The 20,038-nt window shown below is 40.4% G+C and overlaps 1 protein-coding gene and 4 pseudogenes across 1 annotated transcript in view; 4 read left to right on the forward strand and 1 right to left on the reverse strand.

The window, feature by feature from the left end:
* The first annotated feature begins 4,757 nt into the window (after positions 1–4,757).
* On the forward strand, positions 4,758–5,792 carry LOC148717681 (uncharacterized; annotated as a pseudogene).
* An 868-nt stretch (positions 5,793–6,660) lies between these two features.
* On the forward strand, positions 6,661–7,664 carry LOC148717682 (uncharacterized; annotated as a pseudogene).
* Positions 7,665–8,305: 641 nt separating this feature from the next.
* LOC148717683 (uncharacterized) lies at positions 8,306–9,358 on the reverse strand (annotated as a pseudogene).
* Positions 9,359–11,520: 2,162 nt separating this feature from the next.
* Positions 11,521–14,805, forward strand: LOC148717684 (uncharacterized; annotated as a pseudogene).
* A 5,095-nt stretch (positions 14,806–19,900) lies between these two features.
* The window catches only part of LOC148717685 (52 kDa repressor of the inhibitor of the protein kinase-like), a 939-nt gene continuing 801 nt past the window's right edge, over positions 19,901–20,038 (forward strand). The window contains 1 exon segment of the mRNA XM_088742737.1: positions 19,901–20,038. This exon segment is cut by the window's right edge and continues 61 nt beyond it. Within this exon segment, the coding sequence (XP_088598863.1) occupies positions 20,013–20,038 (26 nt within the window). The 5' untranslated portion in view covers positions 19,901–20,012.

Below are 20,038 nucleotides of genomic sequence, written 5' to 3' on the forward strand. Positions count from 1 at the left end.
ACGTGGTAGAACATGGGTTACCTAGATGTTTGGTTTTTGTCTAGTCTCAGGCGTACCTCTATACGCACCTAACTTATCGGTCCCTCGATCACTTGACGGGTTAGTCCAAAAATGTGTATTTTTGAAAATTCAGTGTCGTTCAGATGTTGAAAGACAGACAGTTAGCGGCACTAGTGCTACCTATGACTTTTAGTGATCAGGACGATATTTAATGAACGTGTAAAAATGACTAGTCTAGAGTCTTGCTTGTCTTTGGATTTAAAATAGGATTCCCATTCAAGAACAACCTGATGAATAGTCTAAAAGACTTCTGGTCAGAGACTTTCTCGCAAGTCCGACAATGTGTTCGTCTTCATCAGCTTCTTGGTTTTTCTTCATTTCCTTTCACAGTGCACAACCCTTCTTCTTTAAGTAATAAGTGTTTGAGAGCGATCCTCGCAACAATGAACACTACTTATGAAGTAGTGAAAATAAGGCCTGAAACAAATTCAGGCCCGCACGATTTAAACCCATGACCTCTGCGATACCGTTGCAGTGCTCTGCCAACTGAGCTAGCAAGCCAACTGGGAGCTGGTCGTTATGTTGTGGGGGGGGGGGGGGGGAACAGGGGGTCAGAGTCTCCGGCTTTCCGTGCCACGCTCTCCCGTACATGTGTGCCCCCTTGCCTCCTGACTCCCGCTCTCCATTGTATTGCTCCCGTCTTCAAGTTAAGAGGATCAGAAACCCAGGTTTATCTTTCAAACAGAGCTAAAAGTTATTATTCTTGTTCATTTCGGCTGGCCTTTGTTTTGGCTGGGGATCATTAGTTCCCGATGAAAGCTACCACTGGTCAATTTTCTTACTAAACTAAGTTTCACTAACTGGGTTATTACAGTTTGATCGTCGCTTCTGACATCTCGTCATAGAGACGAAAGTCTCAGCTCACTATTTGATGTAATAGCTATTGCCAATTCCAAATCAAATGAAAAAATCAAGAGGTAGACGTAACGTTTAGAGTTTGCTTCTTCTGTATTCGTGCTTACTTTCCCTTTTTGACGTAAGTAGGACTAAGTATTCGTAGTTATTACATCAATTGTTGAACCATTTGCATTTTGAGCGTTCAGTTTCACTGACACGTGAAGCATGATTGAACAGTCTTGTTCGACCGATTATTAGATTTGTTCGATGGGTTGAAATCGTCTTTTAACCTTTGCGGTTAGAAAAAGTCTTCCATGCGCCGGGGAGGCCGCACTGACCTCTTCCTACTCCAAATTTTTGTTAGAGCCTCTTCTTCCTCCGAGTCAAGATAACATTCTTGATTTTCTTCAGTTTCATTTGTTTCTAAATCACATTCCCCTCGGCAGTCTGAAAGGATCTGGCAAAATCTTTCTTCAGTTAGCTCTAAACGACCGTTGAATAATCGTATCGAATCTTCACCAATTTCACAAATAACGTCACTTTTCTTGCATTTTGCTTGTTCGCTAGATGTTTCGAAGAGAAAACAGCTTTCATCTATTATGACATATGTAGTACCAAAGATATCATTTGCGTCTATCGCACGTGAAATGAAGATAGAGAAAAAGTCGGATTTACATTTGATTGCGTAAATTCTAGCATGCGATGGCTGATACGTCTTGTGATCATACCCAGGCAAGGGTAAGGGCTCTACATCGCTTCTATAGTTAGTACCTGATGGATGCACTGGTGTATCTGCCTCCTTTTCAGATCTCACCGCCTTAAAAAGCTCCTGTGTTGATGTAAGAGCTTGTTCATCGGTGCTGTCGTGTGCATTCACTGAAGTGTACATATAGAAGGGGAGAGTGCCAGCTTTGTCTTTCGTGAAAGAATTTCGCACGGACTGTTACCTGACCCCTTGTCGTAATTCATTTCTGCAATCGTTAAGGCGTTTGATGTCCTCTTTATTCAGGAACGTAGTTGGCTCTCGTGGCACCGGAAGTAAGTCTTCGTACTTGATTGAAAACTGTGATTGTAGCTCATAGTGTTGTTTCTCCCGAGTTGTGCCGTATTTTGACAAGTCTGTAGGGCGACTCAAAATACAAACAAACGAGTAAAAATACTCAGCGATACTACACAACAAAACGTTTAATAAGAGATTTATTATCCAACAGGTCAAATTGTCATTTCAATGCGGGCGAACTTCGCAGATATTTCTGGAGTACAAATATCGCGTGATATTTGTACTCGTCTCGCGCGTTACTTGTACTTTATGAAGCACATTTGGATAATAAATATATCTTATTAGACGTTTTGTTGTGTAGTATCGCTGAGTATTTTTACGAGTTGTACCGTATTCTGACGAGCCCGTAGGGCGAGTCAAAATACAAATAACGAGTAAAAATACTCAGCGATACTACACAACAAAACGTCTAATAAGATATATTTACTATCCAACACGCCAAACTGTTATTTCAGTGCGGGCGAATTTCGCGGATATTAGGGAGCTTAAGCAGGAGAGACTTAGGGGACGACGCCGCCGTCAGATTCCCGACGGCCTGGGTTTGACGTCGTCGCTCTTCCGCCAAATGTTAATTTGTTAAGCACGGATACTGTTTTGCCAAGACGTGGCCATCCTCTGTTCCTGATATACTTTTGTTTCTGCTCCGGATATGGCCAGTTTTAAAGAGTTTCGTCAGACCCTTCTTCTCTACTAAGATGCTGATCTTATTAGTGATGAAGATTTTATAATCCTGTACGTCTCGTTTTCCTCACGAAATCCAGATTTTGCTTATGATTCGCACGATCGCTTTGACTTGGATAACATGAACGACGACGAATGCATAGCCGAATTTAGGTTGAGGAAAGGGATCTTCCAACACTGGTTCAAGTTCTTAGGATTCCACCGTCATTTCAACTTTCGCAGATAAATAATTTCCTAATAAGCTTACTTATGATTTGGGGGGAGGTTTGGTGCTCGTTGCATCCTTCTCCGTGGCCATTTCTGTCTTCCAAAAACTGTCTCAAAAAGGCACAAACTGCTCTTAAACTAAACCAAAAATATAATTGAACATCGATTGAAATCGTGTGAATCATATGGAAAAGTTGAAAAAAACTACAAAAGCCATGAAATCTCATAAATCACTCACATTTCACGACGCCGTCAAATACCCAATACTCACGTCGTCGCCGGAAGGAGGACGTCGTTTGTCGGGGGTATGTCATGCGCAATGGACCTAGTCCCAGTCTCAACTGCGTCTTCAAAAGTACTCCTGCTAAGCTCCCTAATTATTTACGGGGAGTGCGTGACAGAAGTACGCGAAGCGGAACGGAATTGGCGCGTTGTTATGTTGCTGTTTCTATTTTCTTCATTAAATGAAGACGTTTTCTGGTCGTCAAGCTGTTTTTCTTCGTTCGATTCATCTAATGAACTTGGATCTATATTTGCCAGCCATTCTGACTCTTCGTCGTCGGAAATATGATTCAAATTGCCCGCCATTTGTTTTTTTTTTTTGTAACTGCAATCCAATTCTTCGCTTGTGCGATGCGAGAAAACCTGTTTCACCGGTACTCTACAATAGACGAGTACAAATACCGCGTGATATTTGTACTCGTCTATGGCGGTATTTGTACTCGTCTATGGCAGTATTTGTACTCGTCTAGGTGGACATTGTACACGCAGGTTCATTGACTTTATTTCGTAACAGATTAAGGATTTACATGAATATTGATTGAGAAGATGGTAAATAGTTTTTAATTATCTGTACATAATGTTTTGGTTTACCTTTTCATTTCTTTATTTCGGGGAATCTTTTATATAGGTCTACATATCCCCTCTAGATATCCCCTTTTGAGAGATAATGTTGTACTTTTTGATTTTCTTCTCTTGAATAAAGTATCGTATGTTTGGCTGGGGATCATTAGTTCCCGATGAAAGCTACCACTGGTCAATTTTCTTACTAAACTAAGTTTCACTAACTGGGTTATTACAGTTTGATCGTCGCTTCTGACATCTCGTCATAGAGACGAAAGTCTCAGCTCACTATTTGATGTAATAGCTATTGCCAATTCCAAATCAAATGAAAAAATCAAGAGGTAGACGTAACGTTTAGAGTTTGCTTCTTCTGTATTCGTGCTTACTTTCCCTTTTTGACGTAAGTAGGACTAAGTATTCGTAGTTATTACATCAATTGTTGAACCATTTGCATTTTGAGCGTTCAGTTTCACTGCCACGTGAAGCATGATTGAACAGTCTTGTTCGACCGATTATTAGATTTGTTCGATGGGTTGAAATCGTCTTTTAACCTTTGCGGTTAGAAAAAGTCTTCCATGCGCCGGGGAGGCCGCACTGACCTCTTCCTACTCCAAATTATGTAACTGGTAGGCATCCCGTTTTCCTTGGATCCTTGCTTGGTCATCAAAGTAAAACTGAACAAACTTACAGGTATCTAGGTTCGACAATGAAGCGAATCAATTCACTCACAGTGCAACTCAAAGCATTTGGGACGAATGGTGAACGTGCCTTGTCAAACGCATGTAGAGAAGAGTTTCCGGAGGTTGACCATCATAGATGCTTTATCTATCTTCGAAAGAACATCGAAATGAAGACGTCTAGTCCGGGTATCCTTTGAGGGAATCAGAATGAATTCCTGTGTGACATATCATACCACAGAATTGTAGATTCCAATGATGCAGACGATTTTTACATAAAATTTCGCTCTCTGGAAAATGTTTGGAATGACCGCGTAAGGAAAATCACCAACCAAGAACCAGCACTCTATGACTGGTTTGTGGGGAATATCTCTGACACGATCATAACTTCTATGCTCGAACTTTTCCGCCAGAAGGCTGGACGAGGAGACTCGTTGTATGCCATTAATGACAACGAAGCAGAAAACACCTTTAAAGCTGAAGACTGAGTACAAGCGTGTCAGTTTGGTAACCTTCAATTCCAAAAGCCACGAGCTTGTGAAGGAACAGGATGCACTGTTGGAAGGAGCAATTATAGATCAGGGTAAATGCAGACTGACAAATAGTACAGCCACCGCAAGATATCCCCAAAAAGGTGGAGAAAAATGAACCCACCAAGAGGAGGGCTTACACCAACAAGGCCAAGGAGGGTGGCCCAGTGTCGCAAATATCATCTACATTGTCAATATCATATGAACCGTCTGACATTACTGGCATCCCAGAGAGTATGTTGTCTAATCAGTTTGCCAAAGCACGGAGGTTGCTGCAAATGAAAAGAGTTACAGATGGCTTCCAAAACGGCAACACTGTACTGGTAGGATCGGAAACGTCACCAAAACCCCATGTGGTGACAATACAAGAACGGGAAATTCAGTTGCGATGATATGTGTCCAGCTTTCAACCACTCAGCCTCTGTTTTCAGACATTGGCAGCCGCGGAACACAAGGGTAAGCTTCACGGTCTTCTGCAATAGCACAAGAGAAATGCTATGCAGACAAATGTGACCAAAATATTCACATGAGGCCTTGGCAATGCTGGAAAAAAGCCTCACCAAAAGAAGAGAGGTAAAAAGTCTAAGAGGGCAAAAAGCTTTGTAACTGATCATGTGGACAGGCTGCAAAGTACTGCAGATGTCCAACAACCCGTCAAACTAACGATTGTTTGAAGAAATGGACAACATGACGTTCTCTTGTCTTCCTTTCCGATCATCCCCGCGTAACAACTTGCCCAGGATGTGTAGCAGACGGTTCACACGCATGGCAGATGGTGGCCTCTTTCTTCCTCCAGGTGACATCGCTATCACGCACAGTGAGTGTCGTCCCTGGAAAGACAAAACAGGAATTCTGAGAGTAGGGAAGGAACGGGGTGTTTATTTTCATGTAAATTAAACAGGGAAACATCTGCGTGCTGGACTAGTGGCAGATCCAGACTTCTTTCTAGGGCAAAGAGCCCTAAAAGTTCAAAATATTTCTACCTTTCATAAGTCTAAAGAGGAAGTTGGGAGAGGAGCAGGCTTCCCCGGACCCTTCCCATAGATCGGCCACTTTGGACAACCTGAACAGTGCATTTATAAAAGCTTTCAATTCGCAAAGCAATACTATTAGCAGGTAAACACTTAAATTATTTCCCTTTTTTTCAGATGCTCGAGGAGAGTCTCATAAAATTTTCTGGGAAGATCCACAACTGGTCAAAGAAGAAGGCTAGAGTTTGACGGGGTTCCTTTTGTGCTATTGGGGACAGCTGTGTATGACTGTTAACATTGAAAGGACAGGAATACTGCCTTGAAAATGCGTTATAAAAAATAAAAGGAAAAGGTAAAACATGGATACCCTAATAGAGTATGATGGCCAACCTTGTTACACATTTACTTACGTGTGCGTTTATAATGATATCACATGTATATGTACATCTATTTAACAAGTATTCCACGAGCGCGCGTTGGATATGTGATGATAGATAGCCAACGAGGCGCGTAGCGCCGAGTTGGCCACAATCATCTCATATCCAACAAGTACGAGTGGAATAATTGTTTTATGAAAAAAAAACGCCCCCAAGATATTAGACAAATCTTCTCGACTTTATTTTGTAAGAAGAATCCGGATGTTACAATGTACAGATACTAGATTATGGTATATTGGCTCATATACCACAATGACTAAGCCAACAAAAGTCTTGAATTGCATTATCCAATGATTGGCCACAACGAGGCTGACAAGACTGCCCATCGCACAGCCATGGACTTGTTTATAATTTCTTTGCATGGAGGAGATGGAAGAGTCCGCAATCAATAATTCATCCGTTCCCCCGAAAATTTGGAAAAGGTACGTGGACGATAGTTTTTGCATCGTTAGAAAGAACGATGTTTCAGCCTTCCGTGACACTCTAAATTCAATTGACACAAACATCTCGTTTACCATCGAGACCGAATGTAACGGAAAGATCTCCTTTCTCGACACTCTGGTCTCCCGGAGAAATGGAGTCATCATTGCTGATGTTTACAGAAAGCCCACTCATACGGACAGATATTTAGATTTTAATTCCCATGACGACAGACAACACAAGGTCAGCACAGCATCAATCCTCCTGCACAGGGCTCTAAATCTATCCAAGTCCTCCGAGGAAAAAAAGCGTGAACTTAATTACGTCCATGCAGCTTTGGAGTCCAACGGCTATCCATTTAAGTTTATCAAAAACACACAGGCTATAGAAAAACTCGATCCTCGACAACAAATGTATCCCCGGAGGAACTTGTTGGAATGTTTTTCAAGATGGTTGAACCAACCGAGTCACGCAAATCTTTCGCTTCTCTCCCTTACATCAAAGGAGTAACTGAACCTTTGACACGTGTCCTCAAAAAGCATGATGTCACAGTTGTAAACAAACCATTTACCATTCTACAATAACAGTTCCCAGCTCTGAAATTCCGACCTTCGATGGAATCGCAGACCAACATCGTGTATAAATTTCCCTGTGCAAATTGTTCGTGGTGTTATATTGGGGAAACCAGTGGAGCTTTTAATACCCGAAAAAATGAACATTTGAGAAATATCAAAACTGCGGCCAAAGGTTCTAGAATTGCTAATCACGCCTAGTCCAACAACTACGCAATTGATTTTGAAAACGCGTCAATTATTGACAAAGGCACTTTTAGAACCAGAAAAACATTAGAAGCGTGGCATACTAGAGTGACACCTAACGCATATAACAATTCTTCCCCATTACCTGGACAATACAACATTCTTTTTAACAACTATTCATAATCATCTACATTCTAGTTATTTCGCAGTTCATGTCTTTATTCAAATTCTCTCATCGCTTTCTTATCATTCATTTTACCCGTCGAAGACTGTAGTTCGGGCAGTCGAAAGCTCGTAGTTTTTAATCATTTTAGCCAGAGATCGTTTATATAAATCACAGCTATATTCCATCCTGGCTGCGGCCCTTCAATATTTTCACAAAATTTTTCTATCTTTTTTACGTCAGAAGTCCATCCTCGCCTTTTTTTTGAGTTTCATATGGGGCTATAGGCCTCCCCTACCCTGTCACCTTGAAAATTAAGTTTCCCGGGAGACCACGTCTCCGATCACGTAAATGACATCTTCGATTGCCTTGTTGCTAGCATGGTTGTCCTAATACTGTAGTGGTCATCACACCTGACTACTAACAGGGGGAGGTGGGTTCAAATCCCGCCCGGGGCAAATTTTCTTTTAAAACATTTATTCTATTTAAGTATGATTACTTGGGGTGTATAGGGTCAGGGTTTCCGTCGTATACAGAATTTGTTTAATTGAAATTAGCCTGTATCCATAATTAAAAAAGTGTCTTTATTGTTCAAAAGATAAAATTACATATCTTACGTTACATTAAAAAAGGATACGTATGATGCACTTCATATATACATTGTATCTGATTTATCATCACGGGTTTATTACGAATCAACTTAACGGCCTGCTCCCAGTTGGCTTGTTAGCTTAATTGGTAGAGCGCTGCACTAGTATCGCAGAGGTCAGTGGTTCGAATCCCGTATAGGCCTGATTTTTTTCAGGTCTGATTTTCGCTATCGCATAAATAGCGCTATCTACTGCGAGGATCGTGCATCATACGTATCTAATACCGCAGTTCAAAATATATGAACTTCATGTATACACTGTATCTTAAAAAAGGATGTAAATAAGCTTAGGCGTATCTCTAAATAAGATAAGGATATACGTAGAAACAAATACGAAAATCTAATACAAGAAGTACACTTTTACAAAGCTATATTGTACTTAAAAAATGTATTCTTAAAACGGTTCGTGCGAATGGTGGGTATTACAGGGGATTTATTTCTTAAATTATATCTCGTAATCTTGGTTTCAGGGAAGTACGCTCTGAGAGGGTGGCTAGGGATCATAGAAACCTTGCTACAGATTTTGTGATCTTGCACCTTAAGTAAGTCACCTATCACTAATTTCTTAGATATGTAACTACGTTTAAAACAACGATCTAAAAACTGCTGGGCTATAGTTACCTCTGACTCAGGGGCCCCATACACAGATAGAGCATAAGTAATATTAGGAATATTAATGGAATTAAATAAAACATCGACTTCTGCTTGGCTACATCCTTCTTTGCGGAGGCATCTGATAAGGTATAAACATTTATTAGCTTTACCTAACTTTTCTTTTAGGTGAGTACTGAATTTGCAGTTCGCTGAAACGTGAGGCCTAGAATGGTTAATGTACTAGTCTGAGGTATGCCAAAAATACTTTTGTAGGCCTCAGCAGTGCGACCTTTTTTATACATAATAAGCTCTTTACATTTAGTAGAATTTGAAGTCATTCTATTTTGGCCTGGCCACTGTAAAAACTGACTTATTAAGTCTACAGAGTGATCTATATCATAATATACCGGAGCAATAATCGTACAGTCATCGGCGTATTTGAAACCAAGTGTCTCGTTCCCTAATTTAATTTCCAGATCGTTAAGAAATATTGGATCCTCCTTTGTCATCCGCTAAGTTGACTTCGGACGTGTATCTTTAATAGATCCTTAGTTGGATAGATCAGTCTCATACGGGGTTATAGGCTTCCCCTACCCTGTCACCTTGAAAATTAAGTTTCCCGGGAGACCACGTCTTCGATCACGTAAATGACATCTTCGATTGCCGTGTTGCCAGCATGGTTGTCCTGATAGTGTAGTGGTCATCACAACTGACTACTAACAGGGGACGTGGGTTCAAATCCCGCTCGGGGCAAATTTTCTTTTCAAACATTTATTCTATTTAAGTATGATTACTTGGGGTGTACAGGGTCAGGGTTTCCCTCGTATACAGTATATATATATATATAGCTCTTTGGCATACAAAGCTTTGCTTTCATGTCCAAATTGAGCACTCTATCTACGATGAGTCATTGCCGTTGCAATTGCGCATGCTCGCTGGTTTACTCTAGTTTGAGCACTCTGGCATGGCTTAGACGATACCACAAAGGTTGGGTCGTTTGGGGTGACCGTCTCGGTTCTCCCCCATCCTAGCATTAGCACTGCACTGATGAGGCCCAGAAGGCCGAAACAGTACTGTCTGCAGTTAGTTATATATGCATAGCTCACTACGCTTTCCCAGTTTGAGCACTCTGGCATGGCTTAGACGATACCACAAATGTGGGATCATTCGGGGTAACTATATCGATCCTCCCCTATCCTGCACTGATGAGGGCCAGAAGGCCGAAACAGTACTGTCTGCAGTTAGATCATGGGGCAGGAATAAAGAGATATAAAATCCGCCAGTCAACGAAAAAAGCTGGACTGTCCACTGTGAGAGATAGTGACACTGTTTCTCGAATTTAAGGCAAGACATTATTATTACTATAATTAATATAATTATTGTGACTAATATTATTTTTTTTTAAATTCTTTTTAATATTATTATTGGTAGGCGTTGGCAGGGAATCATAATCTAATAAACTGAATCCCTCCTGTTAAAAACAACCTATATATATAGACCCCTAGGTCATAAAGATGTATATTTCCACATATTGAGACAGAAAAAAAATACAGAGTGGAGAAGGAAAGATGCGTCGAAGAAGATACGAGCTATATTGAAGAAGTGCTTCTGTGGACAAAAATGGTCAATGATCATCAAAGGCACGCAATGGGAAAGGTAAGATTACGTATTGAACAGTCTTTAATTACCAATTAAGCTGAGATCTTATCTTAATGGTTACTTATCTATATATTCGTTATTGTGACTGCAGGTGGCAAGCTTTCATGCTTTCATCAACCAATAGATGAACATCTATAGAGGAAAATCAACGACCTGGTGGCTTAGGGTGTAAGAAATGTCCCCGAAATGAGCCTCCATATAAATTATTACATTAGACATGAGCTATTTTAAGGGTGTTCTGTTCCAGATAAAGATAACCGAAGATTCTTCCTCACAAAAAGGAGCGATTAGGACACGTACGTACGCCGCAACAGCAAGACAACAATTTTCCTTTATCGACCACGAAAATGTAGAGGCTGCAGTTGAACAGTGGGCATTAAAAAATTCACTGTTGTGTTCACTGTTGGTGCGAGAAATGGCAAGTCCACTAATGAAGAGTTCATGGAGAATGACACAAACTTGTCCTGAAAATCAGACAACCCAATGGAATCAACCTGACCTCGACCAGTTGGTTGACGAATTCCTTAATGATTCTAATCTTGAAATCACCGCAGAGGAAATGGATGAACACACCCGATGTATTTATCGTGGGTTACGAAACCCTTTCTTTGGGGTGTTACATGGGATGTTGGGTACTATTACTTCATTCACAATGAATATATGAAATTCATCTGAACTGCGGTTAAAGAAACGTATTTGTGCACGATCCTCGCAGCAAAGAGCACTATTTAGGCAATGGTGAAAATCAGACCTGAAAAATTCAGGCCTGTACAGGATTTGAACCACTGACCTCTGAGCTACTAGTGCAGCGCTCTACCAATTGAGCTAACAAGCCAACTGGGAGCAAGTCATCAAATTAGTCCGAAATAAACCCGTAGGATGATAAATTACTTCATTAGCGGTAGGCTATATATTCGAGCTGTTGTCATTTATATTAATTCACCTCTTACGACCGTCCCTAAGCCCTCAAAATTATGTCTGATGTCGAAGAAGTTATTCCAGTGAACACAGATTATCTTAGCAGTGACGATTCATTGCCTTCGCTTCCCAAGCAACCTCCTAGCTTTTCTCAATCTCTTGCAGCTTCAGGACCGAACCAGCCTCCAAAACCCAGTGACATTGCATCCGCGTTCTCTTTATTTAAATGTTATTTCGACAAGAAGTTGGGCGCCTTGAAGCGTGATATTCAAGAAGAGTCGCACAGTAATACTGTCTCTGTAGCAAAAAAGCTCAAAGAAGAATCCCAGATCGTGTTCAAGTTCGAAGGTAACAGGAAGCAATTTCAATTCAACTTCGACCTTGCAGAGAAGGTGAAAACGGCATCAGTTGCCCTTGCGAAGCGAAAATTAGAACTTGTTAAAACTCACCTGGAAAAACTAGACGCTGACATCAAGAAGCGGAACAAACTTATCAGACTAGCAAACAAGTCCGCTGCCAGTTGGGATTTGGTGAATGAGTATCTATCAGACGATTTGACTAAAGGGTCAGAGGAAGACCAGAGCCGAAGAGAGAGCTCTTCGCAAATGCATTCAACGGCAACAGAAAGCGAAACCACCTAAGCAAGGTTATTCACACCTCCTACTATCTACTGCAATCATCCCGTTTGCTGGCCAACATTCATCATCCTCCAGGCCTATTCCTCGTGCTTTTGGCGCTTTCAGAAAACCAAGACCAAGTGATATTTGTTTTGCCTGCGGCCAGCAATGTCATTGGAGGTCTCACTGTCAAGTTAATCTTCAAGCCAGATCTTCAAGCTCCGTCCCCTCCTTTCTTAGTTCTTCTGGTTTTTCCAGCATTGGAGGTAAATAGGACCCCAGAATTGAAAACTTATTCTCCAAGGTTAGCCTGAGCGACTCGCTTTGATTAATTTATTAGATATGTACCCTTCCAATTTGGAGTGTTTCAGGGAAAGGGAATCTAGTTTAGTTATTAGTCAATTTCGATTATGATCGCAATCTGTTTGTACTTGTTTGGTTGGGTTTACACTGGGACTTACTTACCGGATCTATTTCTGTTACTGATAGACGCATTTCCAAATTTATTGATCTCACTAACAAATTTCTTCTATCCCCACCTTATGTTTCGGCCCGGGATTGCGCCGTTATCGCAGGCCATGTTATGTCCATGTCGCCAGTTTTGGGTAATTAAACCCGTTTTCTTTACAAGATTATAGAATCCAGGCGTAGTTTGGATTCCCGTTTCAATATTGGGCTTCATAATGATTGTTTCCGAAATATTCTTCTGGAAAAGGAATATCATAAGTCTTTTAAATTTGAGAGCTATTTTGCCTTATAATGCTCCTCTTTTGATTAGCTTCAAGGACACTAGCAATATGGCCTGTGCGGTTTTTTTCGTGGGCACTAATGAAGTGTGTTATTGTATGTGGACTGCTTGTGAAGCAGCTAAGAGCTCTACCTGAAGGTAAAGCAAAGCCTCGGTTCGGGGTAAACGTGTAAAATGGCATTCTGACAGCCAAGGGGCTATTCGTATTGTGGAGATAGGGAGTCCTAGTACAGAATTGCATTCTATTGCCCTTGATATTTTTTATTTTTGTCGAACTTACAATATTACACTTATTCCCCAGTGGGTTCCCAGGGAACTTCATGTTTGTGATGATGCGATAAGCCATATTATAGATTTCGATGACTGGTATACAACCCCAGAGTTCTTCACATACTTGAACTACCTTTGGGGCCCAGATAAAGTCGACAGGTTTGCGAATGCTGCCAATGCTCATCTCGCCAGATTCAATTCAAGGTTTTGCGTACCCGGCACTGAAGCTGTAGACGCATTTTCAATCTCATGGCATGGAGAGAATAGTCGGCTAGTCCCTCCCGTCCACTGTATTACTAGGGTGGTTCTGCATCTCCTTATATGTGGTGCGGTTGGGACTTTATAGTCGTCCCTTATTGGTCGTCTGATGCGTTTTGGCCTTTCTTGTTTGTAAGTGCAGTTCAATGCCAACCGTACGTTCTTGCACACATTAATTTTCCCGACCCCTCAGGGATTTTTGCCCTTGGATGCTATAAAGAATCACTCATTGGTTCAGACAGGTTTAACAGCGTGGTCCTGGCAGTCAGAATTGGCGCCAAGGGGCCTTAGTTTTTTTCACGCCAAGTGGCTTTAGTTCATTTTTTCCTGTTTCGCATGAAACTGGCATGCCGAGTGGCTTATTTATCCTTGTTTTTGAGTTGGCCCATACCGCCTTGAGTGGTTTGCACCTAGTCAGTGGTGTATGTTAGAATTTTGCTATGTATTTTTCTTCTCATCCTTGTAGAAGTTCTCAGAGATGCCTTGCAGCCTAATTCTCAAAAGTTTGAAGACAAGTGACTCCGGGGGCTGGTTCAAGATCTTCCTACAGTTCTTCTCGAATCCAAAGCCGACAGTACCGCGAGAAAGTATAAAAGAGGTTCCGATACTTGAAGAAAATGGGCTCCTTAGTTTAAGGAAATTGTGATATTCCCTGCTTCTAGTGTATACGTTTCATTGCTTTTGTTTTTTTTTTTTCATAGCTTGATTCAGGAATGCGCTTCTAGCAGTACTATTGACGAAGTCCATTATGGACTCAAGTGGGTGCATGATTTGTCAGGTCTACCCGACCCCTGTAATTCCTCGTTGGTTTTACCTTTAATAGAATGTGCTAAGAGGCTTCTCAGAGTTCCTGTTAAAAAGAAAGAGCCAGTGACCCCCGAGGCCATTCAGCTTTTAGTTGCTAAGTGTGGGTCTTCTTCCGCTAGTTTGTATGACTTACGAGTGCTTGCTTTGTGTGTTTTAGGTTATGCGGGGTTCTTTCGCTTCAACAAGTTGGTTCAGTTGCGCAGGTGGGATTTTCAATTTGAAGATTCTTTATACGAGAATCTTTCTTCATCGAAGACTGATATTTGCAGAGACGGAGCTTGGGTTATTATCGCTAAAACTTTGAAGCATACGTGTCCTTATTTATCGGTTCAACAATATTTTGTGGCCGCTTCTTTTTCAGCAGACAGCAAAGAGTTCATTTTTCTCCCGCTCGTTTTCCTTCGGGCTGCTGGAGCTTATTAATTTCGTGGCTTCGTTACTTTGTCTTAAACTAGAGCGGTCTAGATAGACTACGGTCTACATAACCTTAGAGCTGGAGGTGCCTCCGCTGCTGCTAATACGCAGTGCCTGACAGATTGTTTAAAAGACAGGGCCATTGGAAAACAAACAAGGCAAACGACGGCTACATTAAGGATAATGTTCAATCATTGTTGTCAGTTTCGTTGTCACTGGGTATTTAATTTTCCATTTTTCCCATTCTTTTAGTTCGCATACGGCTCGTGTTGACACACTCCAATTGTGGTTACTTATTGAATGATAAATGTTCTATATTTGTTTGAGCGTGGTAGCGAATTAGAATATAATGCTAGTTCCTCTTCCAGCTCTGTAAATAAGGAAAACGAAAGAGATCAAGCAAATCCCCTAGAAGCGCAAAAAGTATGCCGAAAGATTACAACTGATTCGGGACAAAACATATCTGATACAGGACACCGCAGTGATAACTTGAATACGAATTTTGCTAGACAGTATTATACTGAATATGCAAGAAAACATGGCAAATGAAAAAGACATACCACTAGAGCCAGAAGAAAGAAGAAAACCAAATCAAAAAGGTAAGAAGGGCTAAGTACTTGCCCTTAACCATGTGAGAGGACAAAACCAAATTTGGTTGAAGAGCTGGCACCAAAGCTGCTACTCGCGTTAAAGAACCCCCAGTAGAACAAGTTTTGTTGTCATCCCCTCGCACCGGCCAAAAACCTCCAGCTCCACAAGATAACACCAACTGGAGTTCTGACTGTCAAACCACTGGTGCTTCCAAAACCAAAATCTCTTTCACAAAGAGAAAATGACAGAAGATTGATGACAAAGCAAGCATGGCGGCTGGTCAGGATTTTTCAATCTCCGCCATCCGTGGACAATTTAGTTACTTATAGTGCGTGTTTTTTCCTTTTTCTACTCTCGCTTTTTGAGTACTTTAATCGCTTGTATTCTTAACTGTCATTTGCTGTAATATGGGAAGGAACAATTGCTCTAAAGGGGCTGCTGAGCCGACCAAAGGTGAAGGTGCGAAAAGCCAAGATGGCGACGCTCGGGGTGACTCTGAGTTTGTCACCCTTGCCTTTGTCAGAGAGATGATGAAGATACAGGAGTCTTTGTTCAAGTCGATGTTTGAATCTCTGGTGACCTCTCTTACGAACTGTGTAGATATTCTTACCGATACAGTTGCTGGCCTAAAAGCAAACTTAAATTCCTGCCAAAACCAAGCTAATGATCTGAAGAAGAGCGTCGAGTTCCCACAAGGTTAAGTGAAAGACTTGAAACTTGTCGCTTCGAAATTTTCCGAGGCCGAGAAAGAGATAAGTCTGGTAAGAAACTCTATCACTTTACATTAGAATAAATTGGAGGCTCTGGAGAACCACAGCAGGAGAAATAACATAAGAGTGAATGGTATACCTGAGTCAGTTGAAAGAGAAACCTGGGAGTCAATCAAATCCAAAGTGAAGGATGTCATTAATGATAAACTTGGTATTGCTGCGGACATCGAGCGAGCACATTGTGTTGAAAGAAAAACAAGACAACAATTTGGCAATAGTGAGTGAACCGGAACAGCCACCTCGTCCACGTACGATCGTCTGTTGGCTATGGAATCGGGAACAGAAAGAAGAAATTTTGCGGAAAGCTAGACGTGAAAAACCTGATGGCTTGTTTATCAACAAAGACCTCTCACCAGAAACTTTGGCCAAGCGTATACCTTATGTAGCAGCTCTGAAGGATGCCAAGAAAGCGGGCAAGGTGGCTTATTTTGTGTTAGACCGGTTAGTTATCAGAGATAGATCTAGTACTTAATTCTACTAGGTTTAACTATATACCTTAGTAATCGAGCAACCTAATTTGCGGAGCGTTTGTCTTTTAATGAATTACCATTCTGTCATCTAAATGATGACGAATTTCGCCTAGCCTTGCTTGAGATGCATCACAGCATCATTAATCTTGACCCATATAGCCTATCCTCTCTCCAATTCAATTCCTTGGATAGACGCTACAATAACATAGCTAATTTTTTTTTATTCTGACCCAAATAGGAATTTTTACCCAGAGTCTTTTAATTGCGATTATTATATCGAAGATGAGTTCAACAAGTCACTATTCGATAATGTTAGAAACTGCAATTACTTATCTCTTCTACATTTTAACATACATAGTCTTGTCGGTAATTTGGATAGATTGCTTTCACTTTTGGCCAATGTTCATTTAAAGTTTTCTTGTATTGGTGTATCGGAAACTTGGTTGCAAAATTCTTTTCATAACTGTGATATCCTGGTCACAACTTTGTTCATTCTCCGTGTTTAAACAAAGTAGGCGGCGGTGTTCGTGGTGACTTTTCTCTCACAGGCGAATAGTATGCAGAATCGCTGTTCATTGAAATCTAAAGACCTAATGAAAAAAATACTCTAATCGGAACGATCTATCGTCCTCCTGATCAGAATGTGCAGCATTTTGTCAACAGCATAGATCAGCTCACTTCCAAAATCTCAAGAGAAAACAAGATCTGTTACTTGATGGGCACCTTTAATTTAAACTTATTGTCGTATAATTCTCGCGCGATTACAGGCGAATTTTTTGGCATGATGTTTTCTAGTTTGTTTATTCCACTGATAACAAGGCCAATAGGCCTCACCTCGCACACAATCACCCCAATTGACAATATTTTTACAAACAATATCAGACATTGCCAAGTCTGGTCTTTTTGTAACTGACATCTCTGATCATCTTCCTGTACTTTTGTTGGTTCATTCGGCACAATCCAAGACCTTACCAAATTACCGATGGATGTTGGACCATGAAGTTAACCCTCATAACACTGCCAAATTTAAAAATGAATTGAATAACACTAACTGGATGGATCTACCTAGTTTTAATGATCCTCTCCATGCCTATGTAAGTTTCCTGGAAAAGTTTACCATTTTGTATAACAAATGTTTTCCATTAAAAAAGACAAGAGCTCGACGTCAAGTTATCAAGAAACCTTGGATAACTGCAGGCCTTTTTAAAATCTATAAAGAAAAAGAACATATTGTATAAGTAGTTTCTTAAAAACCCAACGTATGAACGTGAACAGGTCTAAAAGAGATAACATAATTTCTGTTGCTTAATTTCACTTTCTAATGGTAGTAATATGGTGCTCAGTACCCTTCTTGTTTTCTACTTTCCCCTGTAAGACTACTTGCAGAAAGCCTACTGGAGTTATCTGAAAGCAGTCTAAGGGAGCCAAAGTTTTCCTCAAAAATTCACTTTATTCAACCATTTTCAAGAAAGTAACAAGAAGCATGCTGTTCTCAAGGGCATTACTTGAGCCTTTTCTGCATAATGCTCCAGCTATCTTGACTAAAACTAAATAATATTTTGACAGGGCTGAAAAAAAGTATTTTCACAATACAAACAAAATTACCTTGAAGATAAGAGAAGCACACAACTAAATTTCACCATTGCTTTTCACCAATGAATGGCTCAGTGTGATTAATCCTCTTCCCTGACTCTTAACATATTTCAAAACCATCACGTTAGGTTCAAGAGCTTTCAATTTAAAAACACTCTCGTCTGGGAAAATGGTGGCATAATCAACACATTGTCGCAGACCAGCATCCTTCAAACAATTGAAGTAATCCTCTTGAACTTCCTTAACAAATTACACTTGATATATTTATCGACAACTCTTTGAATGATTGTGGTTTTCAGTTTTTCATAAAAAACCTACACTGGTCTCCTAACAAATTTCTTTAGTTTTATTCCATCATGCTACAAAATTGGCCTTATCCGAACTCTTAATGACTGTATCTACAAAATGAACAACACCTTTACCGGCCTTCAAAACGATCTTATGAAACTTTCCGACACTTTAAAACGTAATTATTTTCCTTCGCATATTATTGAAAGAACTTTCAAGCGTATCTTGATGGGTCCTCCTCTCAAAATAGCCGGAACATTGATGACAATGATAGACGTTACTTTAAACTCCCTTTTTTTGGCTATTATTTTAAAATAGCGAACCTCAAACCCCGACAACTCACTAAGCGCTTTTGTAAATCGGACCTAAATATCAAACTAGTTTTCACTTCTTTTAAAATTAAAAACATGTTCAGTGTTAAAGATCGTACTCCTGATGCTCTAAAATCCATGGTAGTTTATCAATTTTCTCATGTTGTGCGGGATGTAATTCCCGTTATATTGGCGAAACTAGTCGCCACTTCTCTACTAGGATAAAGGAGCACACGGAAAGCGATAAAAACTCGCATATTTTTAAGCATTTCAACACATCTCCTTCTTGTAAGAACAAATACTCCCTTTCTTGCCTTAGTATTCTGGATTCTGCTAACAACCCAATTGATTTAAAACTCAAAGAAGCTTTTTATATAAATAAGATCAAACCTGAACTTAACAAACAATTACAGCATCATAACACTTTTCTAGCGTTTTATTTCACACCTTTGATGTTTGCTGTCACGTTGTAATTAGTACCCACTTTTGTATTAAATCATACGGTAAATATTTTATTCATCTACTTGTCTGTTATATAATTAATCACGTTCAGTTACTCATTGATTGAAGATGGCATAGGCATGCTGAAACATGTCTCTCAAAAAAGTTGTCTATTTCTTACAATAATTATCATACTTACTACTACTACGAACTTACAGTGCAGTTTGGAAACGCCCTGGAACTGGGACAGAGAGACTATTCAGAAGGCAAATGGCTGCTATCACACATGTTGCTCGTTTCAGTTTCTCGTTTCGTTGATAGTCGGAATGAAAACTCTGGCGGTCATCAAGCCAGTTAGAATTAAGTTTCAAAAAATGTCAAAGGACATCGTGAAAGCCTATAACATGATAGCGGAGATGGAAAAAGAGTTGAGGCAAATGAGATGTAATGCCGACACCGTATTTAAGGCATGGTATGAAAATGCAGTAGCCCTTGGCTCAGACCTAGGTACGGAGCCGAGCGTCCCAAGAAGGGCCTCTAGACAGCGACACAGAGAGAACACCCCTCATGACGCCCCGGAAGAATATTACCGTCGGACCTTGTTCGTTCCTTTCCTTAATCATATCACGGAAGAGATGTCATCAAGGTAAACATTTTAGATATATAATAAATTGCATTAGCTTTCATTTGCTTTGTCAATTTAAAGTTACACACATTCATGATAAAGCTCCTCTTCATAGTTCAGCTTCTTAATATTTAAATCTTAGCTTAGTAAATTAATAATATAAAATAGCATCCTTGTTTGTTTTCGTTTTATGCACATAAGACGGTGCAAAACAGACCCGTGTTTGTGCTGACTAGTGCGACTGCTTAAATTTTTTGATTTGGTCCTACTCAGAAGACTGCTGTCCAGTTACTTGGCCTTGTACCAAGCATAATCGTCGCACAAGAAAATGCAAACATTGAAGAGATGTCGGAGATGTACGAGTCAGATCT

This window comes from Stylophora pistillata, chromosome 13 (genome assembly GCF_964205215.1).
Source record: "Stylophora pistillata chromosome 13, jaStyPist1.2, whole genome shotgun sequence".
Lineage (NCBI taxonomy): Eukaryota > Metazoa > Cnidaria > Anthozoa > Scleractinia > Pocilloporidae > Stylophora > Stylophora pistillata.